Source organism: Pocillopora verrucosa, chromosome 9 (genome assembly GCF_036669915.1).
Source record: "Pocillopora verrucosa isolate sample1 chromosome 9, ASM3666991v2, whole genome shotgun sequence".
NCBI lineage: Eukaryota > Metazoa > Cnidaria > Anthozoa > Scleractinia > Pocilloporidae > Pocillopora > Pocillopora verrucosa.
Window position 1 is genome coordinate 21,850,750 of NC_089320.1, and position 25,203 is coordinate 21,875,952.

Genomic DNA, 25,203 nt, shown 5'->3' on the forward strand with positions numbered 1-25,203 from the left:
ATAAACTCGTGGTAAAAACAGTTTGTAAATAGCCTAACCGCAGCTAAATGAACAGGATGATTGCTCTTTTTACTGCACCAAAAGAAACTGTTCGCTTGAGTCTATAAATGTACCCTATAGCCCTTATATGTCGCTCCTAGTAAGCTCCTGTTAAAGAATCCGCATACCACATAGATTTCATCGACAGAATATCTATGTCACATTCGGAGAGGTAAATCCAACAGATCGGTGGTAGCAAGGTCCCAAATCCGATATGAGGCAAGTTATTTTAAGGTTGCATGTAAGCTCTATCAGAGTGCTCGGCATGCCCGTATTGTCCCCTTACCGGGATATTTTGGTAAGGCGTCCAGCTTGCTTTCATTTCTGGAGTACTTTATTAACCATACCAACAACAAGCAGTATGAAAGAGTAATTACGATTCTTTGTCCTAAATTTGTGCTATACAAGCATTGTTAACCTCAACATATAAATTTAAAACAGTCACGTAAGGAAGATGTGAAATGAAAACCTATAATCACATGAAAGGATGAGCACCAGGACTCGCTTTGAAAATGAAACTAACAGTATTCGCAACTGGCCTATTGTTCTTCTCATTAGCTTTGAGTGAAAACTCATTAGCATAAACGAACGGATTCTACGAATTCACTCTATTAGAAAGGAATGATATGTAACATGAAGGCTGGATGATGATGTTTAGCTACGGCAGCTATTGAATCGATCAAGAGAATTAGTAGTATGGATGAGAACTAGGATTTTGGGATGAAAGTAAGGAACTCCTCAGAGTTTCCCTGTATTCCAGTCCTTTCTCCGTTTTTTTCTTTTTCTTTTTTTTTTCAATCTTTCCTGCCTTTTGTTTTTTAAACTTGTTTTCATCTGCCTTTTTTGGAGCTTTTTTGCATTATAAAACGATATTTGTACTATAAGCGCACTTACAGTAAATTTGACTGTTAACAAATTATCTTATTTCACAGTTTTTATATCGGTGCAGCACTCTACCAACTGAGATAACAAGTCAACTGGGAGCTGGTCATTATGTTGGTTACAAATAAACCCTTCACGTGGTAAATTCATTACTGTAAATACATGAAAATCATATATGTACACGGCGGTTGAAGAAACGAAATGGAAGCGATCCTCGCAGTTCTGAATACTACTTAACTAGTAGGGAAAAATAATGCCTGAAAAAAAATGATTTCTATATGATTTTCATATGTTTTCAGTTTAATTCCTTCGCTCTCTATGATCCATACTGGTCGTAAACGATACAAAGATTCCGTGGTCAAGATATAAGCTTGGCTTAGTTTTCTACTACATGCAGCCTTTTTTCTCTGAAGGGGATTTTTGGCCACTAACAAGGAAGAACTAAGGTACTTTGACGGCTTCTGCGCCATTTGTCATCAGCTATTTAAGAAAAGAAGGCTTGGTTTCCTCCACAACACTTTCCTTCTGTGCCGGTTCAGCCCGGGGCCTGGCGCTATCACAGAACTTGGGCAGCAAGTCACTCTTCTGATCTTCTGTCTGAATTGATGGTTCAGGAGGGCATATATGAATGGGTTAATAGCTGAATTAACAACACCATCATGTCAACGATGGTAATATGGACGAAGGTGATATTCAGAGTCGTGAGAAATCTTAACACGTATTCAATTGACTCTGCTCCCCCACAAATCGCAAATGGACACTGACAGTTATGACCGTCAAAGTGACGCGTTTCCGCACCTTCATCACACCCTGTCAATCAAGTATAAGGAAAGAGAAGATATTGTCAGCTCAGATGCTATTACCAATTAAATCCTCACCGATATCAAGGGTTACAATTATTTTATTTTTCTGTTAACGGCAAGGAAAGTGAATGCTTAGTAAAGTTGACAACATAATTCTTCGAGACTTTGAGGCAGAAATTTAATGAAAACTCTGTAGCATATATTTGCGACCCTGCTGTAGACCTTGCGGTAAACACTCGTCATGCGCATGTAGAACATAAAAGTACTCTCACTGGAGCTCTAACAAATAACCACAGAGAGAATTGTTTAGACCTTTACTCTGGCTACTTCAGCCTTACTAACAAAACTGGCTTAGTATAAGCTGAATTGGTTTGACTATTCCAGACATATTTTAAAATTATTAACTCACCCGTTGTTGATAGTTAATTGGGTTGCCATCATTGGGTTTGAACCATAACGTGTATACTACTTTAGAGTATAACACAATCATTATGCCAACGGAAACTACAATCAGAAACAACCACGCCAAGCAGTAAGCTTTAATCATCCACCTTTTGGGCCAGGTTTGCACACAATGATTTTTCTGGTCATCAAATGTCCTGACGAAAATTTTGGGTGTTTTGAAAATCAGCGAGAACACCCAAGAACTAAGGACGATCACCTGAAATATAAATTCATGGACACGTTTCATTTTCTTCGAAAATAATTTGATCCGAGGTGTATTTGCTTTTTCGGTCATCAAGAGAGGCGATGCATACCCCTTAAATAAAAAAATTGAATTCGAATTCTATTACGTTTCAAAATCATTCATTGGGTCTTATTAGAATGTGTTTTTCAAGTTAGGAATACCATATGTCGTTATCGAATATCCAAAGCACTGACCATGCTTATTGCATAAGAAAATACTGATCGCGCTTTTTGCGTAAGGAATAATGACCGTACTTATGGCATGAGGAATGACAATTAGTCTTGTTGTACTTGTCAATGAATTTGATAAAGAGTATGCTACCTCTGCCATAAATGTAATATACAAAACTAAGATTTTTTGCGCCTACTGGGTCCAAATGAAGTTCTAGTCTGAGTCTGCGGATGAGTTTATTTTCAAATATTAGCCATTCCAAGTTAACTTTCCCTGATATTTCTTGAGGGACTTGGAGGTGATTGTTAACTTAAGATAAAGGTTCCGATGTCGGATCCTGAGATCTAAGCTAGTGAAAATTAAACGCCGAACGGACCAGAAAATGCTGATAAACGATTCCTTTTCAATAACAGCTGGTCAGAGACCTCAGACAGTATTTTTCACCTGGTAAGTCGACGGGAATGTTTTGACTCACCTTAAACTTACGGTAAGTCAGTTTTCTCTTTGGATCCAGTGGATAAAGCGCAGTATAATATCGTTCCACAACAATAGCTACCAAAGTAACAACTGAGGTAATTCCAGGAAGCCAGGCCAGATTTCCACCTGTCACCACCTTACAGAGGACTGAGCCTACAGTTCCATACGGGTGGACATATTGAAGCTTACAACAATCTTTGGTGTGATAAGTGTTGCAAACAGGATATCGGAAATTGCCAGGTTCACGAGTAAATAATTTATGGGAATCCTTTGGAGTCAAAGAGCGAACTCATAAAGGTCAATAGGGAAGATAACAATTGAATATATATATATTTTGTTTTTTGTTTTTTTTGGAAAGTAAAATACCTCTAAAGAAATTCCAACCGCTCAAAAGATTGACTCGTAATCAAACGAATTTCACCCGACCCTGAAATTTCTAAAAATCAACGTTTTCTAATACACTATTAAGACTGATTCTAAATTTAAGGTAATGGATATTGAATGAATTTCTACTCAAAGATATCAGTCAAGTAAAACACACAAGAGGCAACCCGTAAATGTAATGTTATAGATTTAGCCAAGCCTAAAAGCGGAGCTCGCACTTTTTTTCCCGCACGTCTCAAGGGCACCACGCCTTTCTCTGGCCTGGACTAGAACCGGGTCGTCCGACTGGAGCCCAGTGCACTGACCACTGGACTACTGAACAAAGCCCACGGTACAGTTGACCACGCATGTTAAAAGTAGCACCTTGTACGGTCGTACGGTCGTACATCCAAATTTTTTCGGCTTGATGGTTACTACTATTTTGTATAATTATGGGGCTACGCTCTGCGAGCTCCGCTATTATGAGGTAAATCTTAAGAATTCCTCCTAATCATCATAATTATGCCAAAAAGTGTATTTATTATGAAATACAGATATGTAAGGAAAGAACATACGAAGAGTGGAGTTTAACTCGTAATTACCTCATCTGAAGGTGTCTTTTTATGATCAAACAAACCAACGTATTTCCTGCTATGTCCACAGCGACAAGTGTTAACAGTATGGTGGTGATCGCGTAATTAGCTGTATCAGGCACGACCATTGTGCAGAGGATCAATGCTGGTTATACATCACCTGGACAGAGACAAACCTGAATTTGTTAGTACAGTTAATCACATGATTTCGAGTGCAATTTGGAATAAATAAGCACAAGTAAATTTTTTCAAAGACTAACAAAATTGCACTCGCCCGTAGGGCGAGTTAAATTTGTAGTCTGAAAAAATTAACAAGCGCTTATTATTCCAATAGAACGAGAAAAATCATGTGATTACGTATTAATAATATACATGAAAAAATACGAGATCGCTTTTCATAATTATGAAGAGGCAAAGCACGCGCAGCAAGTACAAAAATATTTATCCAAACCCTGCGAGTGACATTGTGCGTTCGGTCACAACAGTAATATACAATGATATTTTCACGCCTTTAAGGTGCAAGAAAGTTCAAAGTCCGGCTAAACAGTTCAAGGAATTGTTCAGTCTTTGTCCGAATCACTTTCGATGGAAGGAATCGTCTTTTGTGAGGTTTAACCATGTTTGCTTTTAATTTCGGCGTAGAATCGCTCGAGCAAAGTGTTAACCTGGGTCGGCTCGTAATTTTCGATTTCCTTGGCAATTCCCTTCTTTAAACACCACTTTTTCCAAACCGACAACCAAAAAGCAGTGCTTTTTACAGTGTTTTCTTTGTTAGAGCTGTTTTTCAGCTGCTATAGTGTTGTTGCGGTGGTGAAAAAAACCTACTCAAAATTACGGCCCATTATTTCGTCCGCACATTTTCAGCTTATACAAATGTTGCGACATCCAAGGCTCGCATTTGATTGGCTATCTGTGAGTTTCTTTGAATTTCGGCCAATCAGAATGTCTTTTTTGTTAGTTCTTTGCACTGAATTAACCCTCTTCTGCATTGAATTAGCTGAAAACTGCATTTATCTTAACCAATCAGAACTGAGTATTTGTTTCATGTATATTATTGAGTTTGAAACGAGTTTTCTTGTATACCTTTAAGTTAATTTCCTCTTTTGTTGCGGATCAAAATTTAAAATTTCATTTTGTTATTTCCGTCACACTTCATAACTTAATCAAATGGACCAAAATTTCCCATTGTCTATAACCTTATTGATTATAGAGATGACGTCAACAGTGTTCAAATATTAAGTCCTTAGATAAGTAGAAATCTAGTTAACCAAATTTTTCATGAAACAACTATTCCGCGAACTACCGAGGCGTGTTTTTTCGACGCTCTGTCCTCTGCCTGTGCTAAACAACTGATGAAAACAATCTGGAAATCCTCAAAAATTCATATCAGTAACGTTTTAGACAACATCACCGTTAGTGCAGATAAAGGTAATATAAAAGGGGGATTCTGGCTCATTTTAAAAACAACCTTGATTTTTAAGGCAGCTCATGAATTTAACCTTGATTTCAAGTCAACATTGAAAAACGTTATTGTACATTTTGGTGACAACCTTGATTTCAAGAAAACTTGAGTTTTTCACAGGTGAATAATGTTCACAATGTCTCACTCTTGAGTTCTGAAGAGGATATAAAAATTATTCTCTTGAACGATCATTATTGAATGATTCTCTTAAACGATTCTCTTGTCACACCATCGGGGTGTTGATTGTCTTTTGTGAAGATTTTCAGATATCTATGTTGTATCTTCCCGCACAGAAGTCATGGTGTGCCTTGATTTTTTCTTCTGTCAAAAGAGTGTCTTTGTAAATGAGAAGTTATCCTTAATAGGTCACACTTTCAAGCTCACGGTTAAAGATGTGAGCTAAGCATCTGACAGGATGAAAGGATTTCCGTTTCAGACACTACGCCGACCTTTTATTTCAAATTATCTTACACCGGCCCTTTTTTTGTTGTAGATATTAAGTTGGTTTTTTTCGTCTTTTAAAATAGTTAAAATAATTAGTTAAATAGTTGGTGTGAAAGACCTTATCCCTCGTGGGCCCCGTACGTGTGTGGTTTACAGGTTTTTATGTCGGCGGGAAACCCCTCAGCATTTACCCACGCGTGTTGCATGAGCACTTGGGTAGTAATGGGAACTCTCACATTTTCAGGACACTCTACTACAACTTCTCAACTATGTCGCACTCTATGTTCTGACGAGTGTTTTAGCATCTTTAGATCACGCTTCCACAACTTTTCTAACTTAAAAATCGAAGAAGCTATCCACATTCAATGGTAGCAAACCTAACACTTAACTCATCACTTTTTTCGTGTTACATTTAAAACTTTCCTTGTAATTGCATACATTGTTTTGTTTGCCACATGGTTTGTTTTGTCCAATGGAAAAAAAAAAAAAAAGGCATTTTTCTTTTATACACAATAAATCCAACTTTGTACTTTTTATAAATCAGAATTGAAGATGACAGAAGAACTATCGAAACATGGTTTTTTAAAAATGTCGTATAGTTAAAATTCTGTGATATATCTACTGCGATCCAGATTCTTATTTGGGATTCCATTGACAATCACCTTCACTTCAGTGATGTCAGGATTCAATGTCTTCTCAGTGTCTCTAGCACCAGCGACATATGGCTCGTAAAAAAGAAGAAGTCCCTTCATTGACCTCCTTGGGACATTGATGCTCTACATTGATGATCGCGCCTGATTTGTTTCCTACTTAGGTTTTCGTGAGATGAGGGACGTGTTCGTACATGAATCTCTTTCCCTTTTTGTAGTTTAACCCGGCCTTCATCAGCGAGTTCTTGACTGTGAATGAGTTCAACTCAAGCTGGATGTCAGACAATTTCCACAAGCGAGCTGTGTGCCTCGTCAGATCCTATCACAACATTGCATTCAGGTGCAAGCCTGAGCTCGAAAAGAGGCTCATCAGAAAGACCTCTTTAGAAGAAGTACCATGATCATTCATAATGTCATGATCTCAATGGTGTAATCCTCGATTTGTTCTGATAAACATCATTGAGCTTATTCTCACCTGTCAACTCCTGGTTTCTTTTCATCTTCAGTATTGCATCTGATCTTCGAAAGATCAACAGATTGAATACCTTCTCTGAACACGCTCAGCCCTCCTCATTCTTAGTCAAGAAGAGGTCTTCATAGAGCTTGACAATAGATCATACCCATCAGTGCCCTGCAAGATTTCTCCTGCGAATTTCACAGGTCAACCTGTCAACAAGAGCTCTTGCGACATTGGTTAACTATATAACTGTTTGTCGTGACCACTAACTGCCATGTCAAAGATGGGTGAAAGAGATCCTGGCACGAGGACAACTATATCATCAAGTTTTGGAACTGGGAACTCTAAGGACTTCACCTGGGGACGCCGGGAAGGTTAAATGTTACTCTGTGAATTGCGCCGTCAGCCTTGAGGGCGTTTGACGTCTTCTTTTTCAAAATTTGGGTTGGTTTTTCCACTGACACCCATTTTAAAATTATAGATATTTCATTTTAAAATTGATGATTTTGGAGATACTGATCCTCTTTTGAAACACAACGACGGTGATGATGATGATGAAGATGAAGGAAATACAACAAACACCTTTTAAACCAGATTGTCATTCAACACGGAGCCATCAGGTGAAGAAATTCCAAAGACAATGAACAGGGACAAGAGAAAGTATCGGAAAAACTGCCGAAACATCTCTCATTGAGGGATACTACTTATTCGGTGTCATCACTTCAAATGAGAAGGCATGGAACTCTCTTACCAGAATTTTAACTGAGGTAAAGGCTTCGGAACTCGAGGTTTGTTATAGTAAAACAGGAAGGTTGCTGGTAAAGATGTTTGGCCAGGGCAAGAAGACATATCTCTTGTATACTGAAGATAAGGGTACGAATAAGGAAAGGTTGAATCCATCAATTCCAAAACAAATCAAAACCTCATTTGGCCCAGAGTCGAGAGGTTTTGATTGCTGAGAAAGAGAAAAAGATGGAAGAGAAACAGAAGTCTATTCAGGAGGATCGTGGAATTGCCGCGATGATGAGAATGAATACCAAGATATAAGAGAAAGAGCAAGAGAAAGGATAAAAGAAAATCAAGAGCAGATTGATGCTTTTGAGAATGGACAGAAAAACTTGAAACAGGCACCTCACTAAGAGAGACAATGAGAAACATATTCAAGAAATACGGTTTCATAGTCTCAGCTGTTGTTCTGGCAGTCGGAGAAACAATTGGAGTGATTGTGAGCGCATTGACGAGAGGTCTGAAGTCTGTCGCTAAAGGAGTTGGGGATGGTGTAAAGACTCTTGGCAGTAAGATCGCGGGAATTCTCCCAGGTCTCATAAGCTCAGTAGTCGGCTTCATTTCCAAGACTGCTGGATCAGTGATCAGCTTTCTAGGTCAAAAGAAATGGCTTCTGATAATGTTAGTCGCCATATTCGTGGTTGAGCGATCAAGAACGTTGATATCAGTCCAGCCGAAATCAAACCGACCTTTTACCATATCATGATTTGTTTCATATTTTTTTGATGATTTTGTCTTCACCTGAACTTCATTTAAATCTTGTTAATTGTATTTGAAAGGTGCCGCTTCGCGATTTGGCCAAAGGCTTTAGAGGTGCCCTCTTGGGCCTGGATCCCTCGGATCTCGGCCTGTTGATCTTTGATGAACTCCCATGCATGTGCCTTACTCTGACTGATTTGATCTCCAAATTCACTGATTTGTTGACTCCGAGCTTTACATCAGAACTTACCTTCTTCAGGTGTTATTATACCCAGTAGTATTCCGAGTGTTCAGGAGAAGATTTTAGGGCATATGCCAAGTACCTGGTGAGAGTGCAAGATCAATCTTACCTTTAGCCTCATCAATCGCGAGCTGAAACCTCCGAACGCTCTTCGAAATGTCTGGCTATCTGATTGCATCCTCAACCCATACGAGAAACTCACGTTGTGCTTCCTTAGCACTTCCTGATGAACCCAAGATTGATGATCTGACATTGACTTGTGCACGGGGAATGCAATAAACAAAATCCTTAATCGACTGATTCAGTCTTGCCATCCCAGCTTGCGTCAGATCTTCAGATCTTCTGACATGTCTGCCATAACGAAGTCGAATTGCCTCTCAACTTTCACATTATCATTCCTTATGAAATAAATAAGATTTACATTGATGGCTATTTCACGGTCATCGCTTAACTTTTTTCATGTAGGATAGAGTTATTGAATGATCTGCTTCCGGGACCAACATATGACACATAAATGAAAACAGATCCGAGACCGTGATTATCACCTTCTTTGAAGCGGAAGTTTGCACTTGCACCACGGGACAATTTCTTCATGCCAAGTTACAGTGGGGTCCCCGGCGAGGCTCAGCTTAAAAAAGGAGGCAAGGTTACCTAACTGGTTTTCAACGGTCGTGTGTCAAGGTTGATGTGGACGTGGGCTGTTAGAAACCTCTAAACTGGAAATTTTTGAAGCAAACTGCGGCTTAGCGTCGGTTGCACGGGGAAGATTGAGTTTGTAGTGAATTGAAATGAAACTACAGTATATGTGCTTGGATTCTGCGTTGGATTTGTGGCCGCCCGGTCATTTTGCGCTGGAATTTTTCGCTTCTCAGATCGGGCGTTCGAAATGGAGTGTTCAGCTTTGGGTTTTTCTTAGGTACGTTGAAAACCTCGAAATGGACAACTCGCTAAAATGCATTCTTTTCATCAAAGTGAGCGGTCAGATAACAAGCAATACGCTGTGGAAGTAAGGTGAGATATTTTTTTTGATAATTTGACGTATTTTTTATTCCTTAGAGGAACTCTATATTCCGCTACAAAATTATAATTTATTGCTATTGCGGAAGATGATCATCTCACAGCTGGAGCTTGGGCTACCTGTGATTCAAATGATCACACGGTTCACTTCAAGGAACATTTCGGCGGCGAAAAATGTTATCATATCAGGCTAATAAGCAGTGCTCTCTTTTCAACTCATGGTTTAATTTGAAGTGAACTGAAAGAAATTTGTATTCAATGCGCAAGGCACTCAAACTGTAAAGACAATTTCAGAAGGTAATAATTCATTCAAAAGCCTTGGCCAAGCTCTTCAACATACAATGAAGAGTGAAGGAGTTAAGTTTGACATGAATACTTTGAAATGATTATTGGAAATCCACAATCCTCAAAAAAACATATCCTTCTTGACGATGATCTGGCTGATCTTTTCGGAATTAAATGACGTTTGCAAACTTTTACTTATCCAAATGGTTTAAATTATTCACCAACTACCTTGTCCGCTGTCATCTTTTGGGTAAGAATGAAAACGTATACAATGGAGAGCCCTCGGGCGTTCTTGGATGTTTCGACATTGTCGGGCAACCCTTTGATAGGGTGACCTATTATTCGGAAATACCAACCCAAAGAAAAATATCACATCACATCTATGCGAATTTTCGCTAACTAATTAGCTGCCTTTTTTTTCAGACGAGATGTAAACAGGCGTCAGGAAGTAAGCCGCCATCATCACGGTTTAAACGAACGGGGGCGGAGTTAACATGCCAGGCTTCCAAACAATGGCGCTGGTGGTAACGACAATTAGTGGTGATAATTTAAGACTTATCCCACCCAATTGTATGGTTGGTTAGGCATGTGTGCTCCAATAAAGCTGAATTTTCTTTTTTGCAAAAGAAAACCGCTTTTTGATGCTCTTTCAAAACGTGTACCAAACTGACATTTAATTTAAAACATATCTGACGCTTCAAAAATGGTTTGAAGAAAGTAAATTTGAAATATTTCTGACGCATCAAAAACGGTTTTAAGAAAGTAATTTGAAACATTCTGACGCGTCAGAAACAGGTTGAAAAAAAAAAATTAGTTTGAAAGAAAGAGGTTGAAGAAAATAAATTTGAAACATCAATGTTTCTGAAGCGTCGGAGACAGGTGTTTATAAAATAGATTTGAAACATCAATGTTTCTCACGCGTCAGAAACAAGACCTCAAATGAAATTTTCCTTCTTCAGTTCTTTGTTTTTTAATCCGATTCTGAACGTTATATTCTATTCCTATGAGAGTCATCCATATATTTTACACTTAGAATTTTTTATCTCATCTCTCCTCCTCTGGCTTTCTAATTGCTTGTATGTTTGATGAAATGGGTTTGGATATTCATAGTGTTGAATCCCGCCAAACTCAGAAACTAATTTTAGTGTATCACAAAAACCATCTTATTCAAGCAAAAATCCTGTTTGATGATTCATTAGTCATAAGGGTCTGACATTAGGAAATTTCTCATTAAAAATATTCACAAAGATTTTACGACATACCTCCTCGCGGCTTGGCCGAAGGCTTCTTTCCTCAATAAATATGCATAAAAAAATTACTCCGTTCTGATTGGTTGAGATAAATGCAGTTTTCTGGTAATTCAATGCAGAAGAGGGTTAATTCAGTGCAAAGAAGTAACAAACCAGACATTCTGATCGGTCAAAATTCAAAGAAACACACAGATAGCCAATCAAATGCGAGCTTTGGATACGCTGAAAATTTGCGAGCGAAAGGTGGGGCGTGTTGAGTAGGTTTTCTTTCGCCACCGCAACAACAATATAGCAGCCGAAAAACAGCTCTAACAGCGAAAACACTGTAAAAAGCACTACTTTTTGGTTGTCGAAAATTACGAGCCGACCCAAGTAAACACTTTGCTTTAGCGATTCTACGTCGAAAGTAAAAACAAACATGGTTAAAATAAAAAATGGCAGACGTTTTCCAAATGTCAGACGTTTTCCAATGTCAGAAGAACAGATGAAAGCATGAAAATGTTTGAAATAAGAAACATGGCAACAGAAGCAGGCATCAGTGGTCATACAATTGCGAAAACCAAAAAACGACCTCATTCAATTCATCCTCAATAGCAAAGAGAGTAAAAAAAGTGCCGAATCATTATACACCTTTTTTTGAAAATGAATTATTAAACAGTTTGAAGAAAATAAATTTGAAAAATAACTGACGCATCAGAATTAGTTTGAAAAAATTACATTTGAAAGAAACAGGTTGAAGAAAATAAATTTAAAACATTTCTGAGGCGTCAGAAACAGTTTGAAACGCGTAAGAAACAGCCCATGCGGTGGTGTCATTGGAAAACAGGAAGTTGATGATGTAATACATTAGGAACTATTCCGTGGAAACTGGAGTCATCAGATTCCTATTGTTCTTAGGTAATGGGATTATCGGTAACGTCTGTCAGTAAAGTTTGTCAGTAAACTTTGTCAGTAAAGAAATATTTTCGATTTAAAATTTGCTTGCTTACCATAGCGTGACACTCTCAAAAAAACAGGAAATCAATGATGTAACAGGAACTTTTCCCGAAGAAATCAGTCATAGCATTTTATTTCGTATGACAATAGTGGTTTCTCACCCGTCGGAATTGAAATAGCGGTTTCTCACGCGTCGGAATTGATGGTGTACGACACTGTTTATGAAGATTGTGGCTCTTGTATGTAGACTGCCACAGCTGTGGCGTGACGTCGCAGCTTCAAATTTTGTAATGTCTACAGGCGTAAGATGCTATAATACCATGTTCATGAATGTATCGCTTATCATCAAAGCATTTGAGTGACACTTTATTTAGTTTATAGCATCCGAGTTGATGATTTCGTACTTCGGATGGTTTTCATTTTATGATATATTTGTTGCTTATTGAATAGTTTGTTTTTGTATTCTCCATGTTTGATGTTCTTTCTTGTTAATTTTTTGGATGACTTGCTGGTTTGCTGCCTTTTTCATTCTCTTCAACATAAGAATACATTTTTTTTTCTCAAACCGATGAATTCTACAATGGTATGCCAGAAGCTTCATCTTTGAATTTTCCGATTTTTTTTTTGTTTTTTCGAAATATAATGAATTTTCTGGATATTCACTGTTGTCAAATTCGTTTCAATATTTTAAGTAGCATGTCTAAATACTATGTATCATCTTGAATTGTAAACTGTTTCTACATTCTCTGTTTTATTGTTTAATTCCATCTTTCAACAACATTGGATTTTTCTTCATTTTCTGTTGAGTATACTGTTGTGTGTTATTTTTTTCTAATAACTCTTTAAGATGTTTAATATAGAATTCCTTACCCTTGTCAACCCATAGATTTGGTGGCTCTCTACCTTCTTTAAAGATGGTTTTAAATGCTTCACTTACAGTTTCACCTTTCTTATCTTTTGAAGGTCTTATCCATCCATATTTATTAAACACATCAGTAGCCATAAGCAGATATTTATATTTGCTGAATTGTTGCATATCAACAAGGTCTTTACTCCATATTTCATCAAATGTGATTCACAATAACACGCCGTCGAGTAAAATCCGTCTTTATGCGTTTGTGTAATTCCTCTGTTAATTGTTGCTGCCGACTTATTTCTTTACTCGACGGCTTTTTCCGTTTTTTGAAACACCTAAACCAAGTTTTTATTTTTTGTCGATCATATTTTTTGCCAACAATGACCCCATTGTCGCTCTTTATAGGGTACATCATCTAAGGCTTTCACCATTTTTCTACAAACTTTATTCTTGCATTTTTTTTGTTATCTTTACAAACGGCATAATTGACGTCATGTTGCATTGCTATTGCATCAGTTTTACCCGTCGGCTGATCGTAGATCTCAAGTTTTTCGCCAGTGTTGGGATTATATTTCAACTGAGATTCCAGATCATCGTACGGACCTGTGCATTTATGATCTGGTAAGGTCCAACCACTTCTTGGTTTTGGTAACCTCCCGATTGATTTGTGAATATCGAAAGCACTCCCAAATGGATATCTATATTTTGGTCTTCCAGTGTAACACTTTTCCAAAGCCAAGTCAGTCAAACTTCCTCAGTATCCATTTCTTTTGTCTTTTTCATATTCTCTTTTATATCCAGCAACAGTTTTTTGGGCTTCAATTTTAAACATTGTCCGTCTTCTGAAAGCGTCTTATAAAAATGATAAGCCTTTGGGTACATCAGATAATCTTTTAAAAGGGCTTCCCTGTTCCAAAATTTTATCAATTATCCCATCTCCTCTTTCAATGCCCCCAGCTTGTTAGGGCTCTTCTAGTTTCCCTGTTTGATAAACTTTGTTTTAGTGGCACCACAAGAAACACAGGTGCATTTTAATATAATTTTGTCGTTTTTGGTCGTCTCATACCTTTCATTACTTAGAACACAATCAGTTTGCTTCTTTTCTCTGACACGATATGATTTCATATATATGTTCGTTAGATAATTTCATCAAAATTCTACACCACGCTTTTATTCCCTTTGTTCAAAAACAGGAATTTATATGATACCAATCTCTCGAATAATTTCGGATAGACCATGTTCTCTTTCCCAATCAAATTATTGTGGTTTTTTGTCACAGAAGGATAAAGAATCATATGACTGCCGTTTAATCTCAGTTTCTGGGGTACATTATAATGAGATTGACTGAGATAGATTGGTTAAATATTGTGATGTTTTCAGTCTGTGAAATAATCGGCTGTCTTTGGTTGGATTTTATCTGATGCGTTGACATGATCATCAGAAACTACGATTTTTCTGTTTCTTTCGGGGTATTCACTTGTGTCCATAATGTCATCTTGTCATTTATTTCCATAACATCATAACCAACTTTGTCAGACACGCGGTCCATAATCTTTTTTGATGCTCATTTCTCATTTGGTGTGTATAAATAGATTTTGTCAAAATAGACTAATGGATTGCGCAGCATATGCATAATTGTATTAGTCTTTCCACAACCAGATTGGCCACAGACCAACGTGAGATATTCTTCATCCAAAAAGTTGTTCAATCTTCTGTTTCTGGTTTGCTTTTATCGATGTCATAGTTTGGAATGTTCATAATATATAACACGTCTTTTAGAATAACTGCACAATAAACACCTAATTATGTAATCTTATATATACAGACTGAGAAAGAATGCTCAAAGGTGTACGAAAGCTGAAATGCAGCAGATTTGTGCAAGTGCAGTGCAAGAGCCATTCCCGCTGGCAGAGGTTGATTCAGCGATAAAGAAGCTTGAACAAGACCTGCGCAACGTGGCCCAATGGTGCTGTGCAAACAACTCAGTGATAAATCCAAGCAGGACAAAGCTCCTCTTTATCGGAACTAGGCAGTTGATGAGTAGGTTACCTTAAGTTCCCTAAGGGTCCTTCCTTGGTTTGATACTACGATCAGTTACTTCAGCCAAGGACTTGGGAGTCATTCTGGACCATAGTCTCGTCCTGCTTTTCTAAACTGTATCAGATAAATCGTGTTAAGAGGAGCTTTAATTAAGGAAACTTTAAAATTACTAATGGCATCATTAGTTTTTAGTAAAATTTTATATTGTTCCACCGTGTGGTCAAACACATCAGCTAGAAATATCAGTAAGCTCCAGTCAATCCAAAACTTCGCCAGCAAGATGGTTACGAGCTCTAAGAAATTCGACCACGTAGCTGCTTTGCTTCGCCGGTTGAACTGGCTACCCGTAAAGCAATTACTACCATATAGGGACGCGGTAATGACTTTCACATGTCTGAGTGACCTCGTTCCACAATACCTGAGCGATAAGTTCATTTAACGCTCTAGTATTCATGCTCGTTACACGCGTAAAAGGGACTTGTTTTAGATAACGATTTGTAAAACTGCCACAGGCCAACGAGCTTATGGAACAGTTTGGATAATGACGTTAAGAATCGAACCTCCTTGAAATCTTTTAAGATCGCCATGAGGGAGTACCTCCACACAGTAATTAGTTAGCATGAACCTTCAAAACTAGTTTAATTGTAAGTAATTACTATATTTTATTATTATTATTATTATTATTATTATACAGTTGTAAGTAGATTTTGAAAAACCTTTTGAGGAACATCTATCAAAGTTTGTTATTTATTATTTAAGGTGGCTTTTTTGGCACAGCTCTCAACAACCTTTTTGGACATTCACAGGTCAGCTGTTGTTATGGTTTTCTATAGGATTGCATGGGTGGTGCTGTACAGGTCATCTCACTTATGAGCATATTTGCATACTACCTTCTCAGCTAAATGTGTAAGAAGGGTATCATCAAAAATGTGTACTTCACAAATTGTTGGCAATCCAAAGTTTTCTAGCGCCTTCAACTTGCAAATTCGTCTCCACTTCTATCAGAATGTTTCTTCCTCTTTGAATTCAGTGTTAAGGAGTACCTCCAAAGTTCCTTTTTTCTAAAGCAGGGTTGGGAATTGGATGATGTTTCGCCAATAGTTTAAGCTGGGCATATTTGGAGAAGCAATATTAGCGAAGGTATAAGATGTACCATCAATATTGGGTATAGCATGAATTTAATTTCTCTCTCTGGATAAAATTTGAATATTTAACAAAAATTTAAACAAAGCTAGTCTGCTTTTTTATGTTTCTTTCCTTCATGTAATCTCAACAAAAGGTTTCAGTGTCTTAATGTCAGTATCTTTGTCAAATGACATACCACTGGACATAACTTATTATTTAGCTACATATGAGGGCATTGACTTTTGTTATCAAGCAGAATTTTGGTGTATTACAGGTCAGCCCTGTTACTTTTCTTTCACCTGTAACTAATCCAAAGGTAAAGTTATCTCACCAATTAAATTATATTCATTCATTAATTTTAATGCAATTCAAATATTTTCTAAATCATATAATACCTACCTTTTAAGTGGCCTGACCCCTTTGACACTTACAAATGTTGGCAACCACATGCAATGCATCTCAAGGAGTGACTGTGTGGCAGGCTACTTAAATTAGTAAATATTTATAAGATCAAGTTGTTTAATAAATATACCATCTTGTTCAATGGATGGAAACTGGTGATTGGAATTAATATATAGTTCTTAAGATGTTTTTAGACTGTCTGCAAACCATTACTGGCATTTCACCTTCCCAACTCAAGGTTATACAAAAAATAAACAGAAAAGTTTGGCCAAAGGGTTTCCTTTAAGCTGGAAAATAATCGGAATGCCTTAGGCAATCATTTTGGCACAAAGTATTCTGTCACCTAAAAGAGTGCACAGAAAAATGCCCCTGATGGACTTTTTATAATTTTTGTATCCCTTTGTGACACACTGAGAGAGGTCCATGTTACATTAAAAGAAACGTAAAGATATATTCCAGACACCCAATCAGATAATGTATGAATATTTGATGTGAGTTTTAGAAATCTTCATAATATTTATTGGCTTTCTTGGATGGAAATAGAATGGCTCATCTTTTAACATGTTAAATATGTAAGTAAGACATACCAACTCACACAATAGTAATTTAGAGTAAGGTTTATTTTTAATTGTATATTCAAGTATATCATCCATTCCCTCAAACATTTTCTGGATGGTAACAAGATCTAATATATATACATAAAATGTAGCTGTGGGTTTCTCTATAAAAGTTCTTCCAAGTAATTATCATTGAAACAGTTTCAATTAAAAAAAAGACAAGCGAAGTACCAAAACATATGGAAAGTAGTAAAAGAGTTTATACACATGTACAAGAACTTCTCTTCACAAAGGAACACCAGTTTCTCCTACTTTGAAATGTTCAAAAATTAACAAGAGGTAGATGAGCTACAAAGACCAAATTATTGAGAGCAGTTGGTTATGTGATTTACTCTTCTTCAGCGGCAGCATCTTCTGCAGGTTCAGATTCTTTTGGCACTGACTCAGCAGGTGTATCAGCAGTGGGAGCCTGTTCACTGCCCGCATCCTCCCCAGCCACACTATCCTCCTCGGGTTTATCAGCTGTTTCTCTCCCATCACCTTCTACTCCAGCTTCCTGGTCACCCTGTTCTCCTGCCTCATCTGCCTTGGTCTCTTCTACTGCTGCTTTGGCTGCAATTTCTTCTGCTATCTTTCTTTCTTCTGCTGCCCTGGCTGCTGCCTCTTGCTCTGCAGCCAACCTTGCTGCCTCCTCGAGCTTATGATAAACTTCAAAACGCTTTTGAACAACATCTCGAATGATTGCTAGAAAGTGAAAACAGGACAGTATAAGAATCAATTGATCCCTTTTTAAATTCTTTTATTTCTGTGTCTTGACAATAAACTTCCAAAAAATCAGAGTATCTTTTATTTTGCTTTTCTAACATCTTAGTTGTTTAATCTTTCATTAGTCCTATATTTTAAATTCCAGCAACAAAATAGCTGATGATCTTCAGTCAACTTCTATTCATTCCCATAAGGCAAGTAAAAAATCTGATAAAATCAAATTTCCTCAATGGTGAGAGTTATTTGAAACAGTTTGACAGTGTTTTTGTCCAGGTAAAGTTAGAAACACTAGTCCCTTATTGTAAAGAAAGATTCGTCAGTGCTTACCATCAAGGACAGTTCTTGCAACAACACTTTGATTTAATTCACCCTCCACTTTCTCCAACAACCATGGCATAAAGTATGTTTCTACATCTGTAGAGAAAAAGTATTTCTTTACTGAAAATATCACTTGCTCCTCACCTCAGCAACCAAAGACAAATAAAAATGACAGAAGAGGTAAACAAATTTTTTTGTACTTTACCTCTTTCCACTGGATCGTAGAAATATCCATTTTCATTTAGTGAACCAAATACAGATGGTACTAAATCCGCAAGGTAACTCTGTGTTAAAAAAAAAAAAAAAAAACATTTTGTAATCAGATAAGAAATAACTTATCTTTCTAATCCAAAAGCACATTTCAGATCATATTTTGAAGCTGCATAACAATTCAAAGAAATTTATAACAAGGCTAAGAACTGAACTGATGGGGTAAGTTCCACATACATTGAAGAGAGCAAACACCAAAATACTTAGGGGTTGGTGGTTGGGTTCAGTTCTTGTTAAAAATAATGTTAAGTTTTAAAATAGTAAATTCAGTCATGAACATTTTGTACTGTTTTATCATAGATTGACTGACTACAAGTAACATAAATAGTAAAGTTCCTAAATTTGACTGACCTGAGCGAAGGCACGTGCTGATATCTTTTCACCAGTTTCTTTTTCTTTTCTCAATACTTCTGCCTGTTGTTTCATTCTCCGTTCTTTCTCTTCTCGGTGCCGTCTTTCTTGTTCTTCTAATCTCTGCGTTTCAACAAGTTCAGCATTCCTGAGTTCCTTGAACCGCCTCTGTTGGGCTCGAAGATTTGAGAGTTCTTCCTCTTCCATCACCTCTAGAAGAGCCTGTTCAACTGTTTTACCAACAAGCACCTCGAGGATTGGTTTAACTTCAATGTCAAAGTCAAACAACTGCACAAAACAAAAGCAATATTCAAAACTAAATTATACATTTACAAGAGAAAATAAACCATTGCAGATATTTCCCTAACCTTTAGCTTATTCTTAAAATTTTATAGTAGCCCATTAAGAAAGCATAATTTTTTTGGAAAAATAAAATCTTTATTGCAGTTTCATGATTCTACTTGCTCACATCAATGCGAGAAATATTAACCAGAACCACAAAAAATTTGTATAAAGCATACTGTACATGTATATCACATGTCCTAATTCTTTAGAGTATAAATCATGATGGAAGCCATCCTGTGTTTGTAAGGTAAATCAAACCCCTTGGACTATAATGTAACCAAAATAATGAAAACATACTTCTCCTTCTAAAATTTGAGTTGCAACATCCACACCACTTTTTGCAGGGATAAACAGAGGAGAAGGAGGTCTGTCAAGAAATGCATCAGTCTGTGTTTCCACATCAGCTTCTTCCACTCTATCACTCAACTCCTCCAAATAAAGCTCTGTTTGTACATCAATATGTTTCCTTCCTTCAACAGGCTCTGGTGATCTAGGTTTCAACTGTGCTTTAGCACGTTTTCTGGCTATAGCTCTCCGTCTTGCTTCTTGTTGTCTTTGAATTTCTATGGGATCTGGTTGTGCTGTCTGTAAATCACAAAATTCAAATACTACTTTGATTTTAAAATGTGACTCCCTACCATTCATGTTCCAACAGTGGTAATTGGGGAAGACTTTGTTTGTATCAGACACAATTTAACAGATGTTTGAAGAAATGACTTCAAGAGAAGCTTTTTTTGAGTTAAATTGGTCTCATGAGTGTACAAATTGAATTTTGGGATTTGCATAATATCTAAAATATATTTAAACATCAGAGATTTTATCATTGCTAGTTTCAGCCCCCTCTCCCCCCCACTCAACCCTACTCATTTCCCTCTTGAGATTTATTCAGCCTCTAGCCAAGGGAGCAACTCGAAGACTCCAAAAAGGCAAAAATTAATGATTCTCTGCGTACCAAAAACAACTTACCGCTGGTAGAGTCCTTTGAGCGTAAGTGTTACCCCTAACAATTCTCCGATCGTACATGATGTTTCCGTAAGGTGTTGGACTCTCATTTCTAAAAAGTGATTAAAAAGTGAGTCTCAACTGCACCAATAAAGGTCAACGCTATTTCTAGAACTTCGATATACAAGTGTTCACGCTAAATTCACAGGAAGAAATAAAAATCACAATACGTTATGGCAAGTAAATATGCGTTATAAATATTTTTCAGTACCTGAGCAATACCAAATACTGCGTTTATTTAAGGAGTAATTTGCTTTGTTAGGGCTAAACCTTTAAAGAACATGTTTAAGAAGCGATACCAAGAACAGCTCTGTTTTCCTGTACATGATACACGCAAAGTTGCGATACGTATCGCTATCGCAAATATTTTTTTTGGTAAAAAACGTGTTAGATAAAAACGAAGCCTAATATTAAATCGATTTTTCACAGATATCGATGTACGATTGACAGGATTGTTATTTATTATCTGTGTCTCGCGACAGAAATACTTAGTAAAAACTACAGCACGTAATATACTTCAAAAGTTAAATGATTCGTCAGCACTTACTCTTGGGTTAGTGGATCCCGATATTTTTTTCTTTGTTGAACAGGTCGAGGTTGACTTGCAAATGTGTATGTTCTGGAGCCATCTCCTTTCTGAGCGACGACGGCTGTCATTTCGTAATATTTTGACCACTTGGTTAACGATTTCAACTAACAGGAATAATTTGAAGCGGAAATATCAGTCGAAAGAACCTTATGATATTTAAACTCGATCAATAAATCTCTCGTCTCCAAAATCACCCAAACAACATGGCGTTGCCAATGATTCTGTTTGGAGGGAACGATACGTCATAGTTGCCATGACAATAATAAACGTGATAATCATAGAGTTGCGACATTTAAACAAGGTTTTGATTGGTTATATTTAGTTTGATAATAAACCAATTAGAATGCAGATAAGATATTTTTGGTATATATCAATAATGGCGGACGCGATGAGGCCTTCTGGAAGCAATGAGCTTTTTCATCCAGAAGTTCTTTCGCGAGAGCGACTCTTGCAAATTTTGTGCGATCGATCTATACCTCGTGAACATCTTTTGTATTTAGAAAAAGGTGATCTTGTCCAGCTATTTTATAAGTATGTCACCCCACTACCCCAAAGGCTCCATCAACTTCGTCGAGCAAGGAGAAGGCAGCATGTGCCTTGTGGTGGACAAACCGTTACTTCCAATGAAAAAACACCGAAAATAATTCAACTAACGAAGAGGTAAGAAGCTCTGTACCAAATAATTTGTTTTACAAACAACTCTTATGTTGATCAAATCTTTAGAAATATTTATCTCCCGGAAAGAAGTGTGTGTATGTTAGTGCATTTTTATTTTAATTTTTTATACGTGTATGTCACATGATCACCCATACAGGTATGTAAGCGACCAAATTTAGAAAAATTACGAGGAGTCTAAGAAAATGAAAAAGAAATTTTCACCCAGGTAATTAGTCAAGTTCCCAGTCAGTGAACTAGACATCGTGGAAGTTGAGTATTGAAAAGGTTTCAAGTTCTTATTTCGGGAAAGGGAATCAATGGGTAACCTTGACTGTTTCACAGTGATGAAAGGAAGAGCGGTAAATAAGCCAGCAAAATTTCCTCACAGCCCCATACTTCATTATGCATGCATATGTGTGGCTTTATTATTCAGTGTATCACCAATTAGATGTGCATGCAAATGAAGTATGGAGCTGTGCGGAAAGTTTTCCAATTAGCCAAATAGAATATTGATCCTCAATGTTCTTCAACATTATCATCAGATCAATGAAAAAACCTTTCCGTATGCTATAGAGATGTGTTAATCAACTTCTTCATATTTTTCTTAGTCCAGTCTATGTGGTAACCAAGTGAGTTGTTTTGTTTGTTTTTTTTAGAGACATTTTTAAGTTCAATGTCAAATTATAGCGTACAAATAAATTTTTGAAAAATCAATTTAGCTACCTATATGTGGTGAAATGAATTAACATCATTGTATTTTTAAATCAAAATTTAGAAAATCTCATGAAAAATTAAATACAAGACCCATCAAGATTTCAAGAACAGAGCTCAGTAGCGGCATCAAAATCAACAGAAGTCCAACCTCTTTTGAGTCAATAAGTGATGGATTGAACTCTGTATCCATTCATACAACATCTCCAACTATGGACTATATTTCTGATTATGGGGGAAAAGCACAAAATAAATCAATCAAACCAAAGGTGGTAAAACTGAACAGAAAGACTTTAGGACTTCATGTTGACACATCATTTGAAAGTCTCCAGTCAAAGGATGAGTCAAATTCAAGTTTAAATGGAAAACTGCAAAAGGTAACAGACTACAGGCCAGACACTGTGTAGTTTGTTTTATTGCAAGCTGCTATGGTTTCTTCTTCTCTAGGAAATAAAAAGCTATAATGACTGCATTATTGATATTCACCTTTGTAACTATTTTTCCAAGAAATTTCTTGAGGATTTTTTTAAGCTCATTTCAAAGTGATGGGGTTTTTGTGGTAAGAGTTAATGTAAAATACAGTGCAATTTATTGTTAAACAATTTCTTCAATATTATACTCTCTACATTTCATTATTGTTATTTGTTCAGTTGTGTACTTGGGTCTTTGGATGGCCCTACTGTGGGTCTGACATTGGGATCCAGCACAATGTGCATGGGGGTTCCTAGAGGATTTCCACACCCTGGTCTGAATACGCTCGAATAGCACTGTAGTGACAACTTTCAGTATATGCTTACTTTTGTATTTAGTAGAACCTAAGTATGAAACCATTTAACCTTTTAACTCCCACAAGTGACCAAGATAGAATTTCTCCTTACAATGTCATTACAATATCAAGCAGAAAAGTGATGAGAATAAAGAAAAATATCAGTTAGGGACTTGTCAGAAATTAGCAGGGGGGGAGGGGGGTGGGAATTTTAAATTTGGGTTCGGAAATTAGGTGACCCATCCCTGCAATGGGAGTGAAATTTGCTAACCCTCCCCTTGAGCTTGGCCTAAAATATCATGACCCTCCCCCTCTTGTATAAATGATAACAACATTATTCATAATTTCAATAAGACTATATAGCATTGTTATAAATGAAAAGTACATGTTTGTTAAATTCTTGCTATAGTACTTCACAGTTTATATCCATAACGTTCCGTAAACCGTTGTATTTTTTGTCTTTTTTTTGCCAAATAAAGAACTTCCTTTTTCTTCTGTGGGTGAACCTCTACATGATCACGGGCATATATTTGCATGACCCTCCCCCTTTTAACTGCCCATTTTTCATGACCCCTCCCTTTTCTGAGGCTCAAAAAGTTGTGACCCCCCCCTCTGTTTCCACCCCCCCTCCCCCCCTGCTAATTTCTGACAAGTCCCTTAGGGGACTATAAGTTGATCCAATACCAAATTTCCAAACTAACATCACAAGAACTGTATGACAAATGGTAAGGAGAATTACTAAATGAGATCTCAGGAGTTAAAGGGTTAAGACTTCCTAGGTGATAGAAGGAAAACACTTTGATGACATCTGTAATGAGTAAACTCTTTTGTTGAGTGGATGAAAGTGTGCCATATATAAATTAAGATTTAATTTTGAAGCAGAATGTATTGATGTTTGTTTGATTTGTTGCTTTGCAGGAAGTTTCTGCCTTTTCAACGTCTAGTGATTCTGGCTCAGATGTCAATGATAGTAAACCAGCAAGTGCAAAAAGAAAATTTAAGAAAGTAGCAGTCACATGGCCTTAAACAATTTAAATTTAGGTGAAATAGTCCTCATCAGTGGACTTTGTAAATAAAAGGAGTTAGTTTGATAAAATTTATCCATCCTAAGATTTGTGAAAGCTGTGTGATTACATGAAAAACGAAATGTAACTGTAATTCAATAAAAAAGAGTTATTAAATAGAGGTTGAATTATTTACCTTTATGCTAAAAGTTTTTGATCTTTTATTTATATAAATGTCACAGATATTTAAGATGTAATTACCATGCTATTTTGTTACAAAGGTATCGTTATTCTTTGTAAACTTTTGAATATTCTACAATTTGAGACAGCCAAGAATCATGAATAACACTGGTGCTTTCTTTTCAAAGCGTGAATTCTTAAAGCTTCCTCACAAGAAACCTGACAAACCAAGCCATGTTTTGTTCAATAAATATAAAGGGGGTAAGACAATTTCTAACATCGTACTTTGGTCATAGTTATTGTAATACATCCTATTTCTTTTTAGGACTTGCTGTAGGGGTCATAATCTAAATGAAGGCCACCCTCTCCAGCTGACTAGCTCTGAATTTGTCCTATTGAAGATGTGCATGTGGAACCCCCAAATGTTACTTTTCAAATGCTTCATTGAAGCTTGAAAATGCATGTGATGGGTTTTTTTTCCAATGAAAGAAATTAACATGGCCATTCCCTAGCGTGCGCTTTTATTTAGAATTTTGCAACTGAGAATCTTCACGGAATTTTGTGGAGGATTGATGTAAACGTAGGCAGACCACACTTTGCATTCATGGTTAATAATCATTATTGTTGACTTGAGACAAACAAAATGAATGAGGGTCATGAATAAAGCTCTGAAAATTGCAGATCTGAATTACACCTCATTCTGAATATCTCAATTAAGTTAAACAAAATGTTAATGGACTCTTTGTGGTATTTTGTCCCCTTTATTGCCAAAAATAATTTTGTAAAAAAGATGCTTCAAACGACCCATGAAGGCGCAAAATTACCACGAACGCGTCGCTTAACATTTCATTTAACTTAATTGATATATTCAGACCAAGAGGTAATTTAGATATGCAATTTTCAGAGCTTTGTTCATAACCTTAGATTTTGTTCGTCTCATGTCGACAATTATTAAACATTATAAAATGTTCAGAGAAATGCGCGCGTCGTGATTGGTCAGAACGAGTTCATTATATTTCCAT

The 25,203-nt window shown here is 36.8% G+C and overlaps 3 protein-coding genes across 3 annotated transcripts; 1 reads left to right on the plus strand and 2 right to left on the minus strand.

The window, feature by feature from the left end:
* Positions 1 to 1,401: 1,401 nt before the first annotated feature.
* Positions 1,402 to 11,472, minus strand: LOC131779928 (QRFP-like peptide receptor). Its single transcript, XM_059096541.2, is given in 9 exon segments — positions 1,402 to 1,476; positions 1,479 to 1,570; positions 1,573 to 1,677; positions 1,680 to 1,731; positions 2,134 to 2,385; positions 3,059 to 3,234; positions 3,237 to 3,328; positions 4,026 to 4,176; positions 11,320 to 11,472. Coding segments are annotated over 8 exon segments (963 nt in total). The 5' UTR covers positions 4,145 to 4,176; positions 11,320 to 11,472.
* Positions 11,473 to 17,267: 5,795 nt separating this feature from the next.
* On the minus strand, positions 17,268 to 21,081 carry LOC131779892 (radial spoke head protein 3 homolog B). Its single transcript, XM_059096493.2, has 7 exons — positions 20,822 to 21,081; positions 20,239 to 20,326; positions 19,570 to 19,857; positions 18,928 to 19,215; positions 18,512 to 18,590; positions 18,316 to 18,402; positions 17,268 to 17,967 (listed from the first exon to the last, which is right to left on the minus strand). Exons 1-7 carry the CDS (start codon positions 20,929 to 20,931, stop codon positions 17,612 to 17,614), a joined length of 1,296 nt encoding a protein of 431 aa, XP_058952476.2. The 5' UTR covers positions 20,932 to 21,081; the 3' UTR covers positions 17,268 to 17,611.
* A 158-nt stretch (positions 21,082 to 21,239) lies between these two features.
* On the plus strand, positions 21,240 to 24,196 carry LOC131779921 (ashwin). The gene is made up of 3 exons (XM_059096525.2): positions 21,240 to 21,523; positions 22,296 to 22,608; positions 23,916 to 24,196. Exons 1-3 carry the CDS (start codon positions 21,240 to 21,242, stop codon positions 24,021 to 24,023), a joined length of 705 nt encoding a protein of 234 aa, XP_058952508.2. The 3' UTR covers positions 24,024 to 24,196.
* Positions 24,197 to 25,203: the final 1,007 nt, after the last annotated feature.

Excerpts from the sequence above, each read along its gene's own strand:
- LOC131779921 (XM_059096525.2), top strand. The coding sequence starts at position 21,240 with ATGGCGGACGCGATGAGGCCTTCTGGAAGCAATGAGCTTTTTCATCCA. Across the intron at positions 21,524-22,295 it reads ATAATTCAACTAACGAAGAG|AAAATCTCATGAAAAATTAA; the intron begins GTAAGAAGCTCT and ends ATCAAAATTTAG. Across the intron at positions 22,609-23,915 it reads TAAATGGAAAACTGCAAAAG|GAAGTTTCTGCCTTTTCAAC; the intron begins GTAACAGACTAC and ends GTTGCTTTGCAG.
- LOC131779892 (XM_059096493.2), bottom strand. The coding sequence starts at position 20,931 with ATGACAGCCGTCGTCGCTCAGAAAGGAGATGGCTCCAGAACATACACA. Across the intron at positions 20,327-20,821 it reads CGGGATCCACTAACCCAAGA|AAATGAGAGTCCAACACCTT; the intron begins GTAAGTGCTGAC and ends ATCACTTTTTAG. Across the intron at positions 18,591-18,927 it reads CAGCACGTGCCTTCGCTCAG|AGTTACCTTGCGGATTTAGT; the intron begins GTCAGTCAAATT and ends TTTTTAACACAG.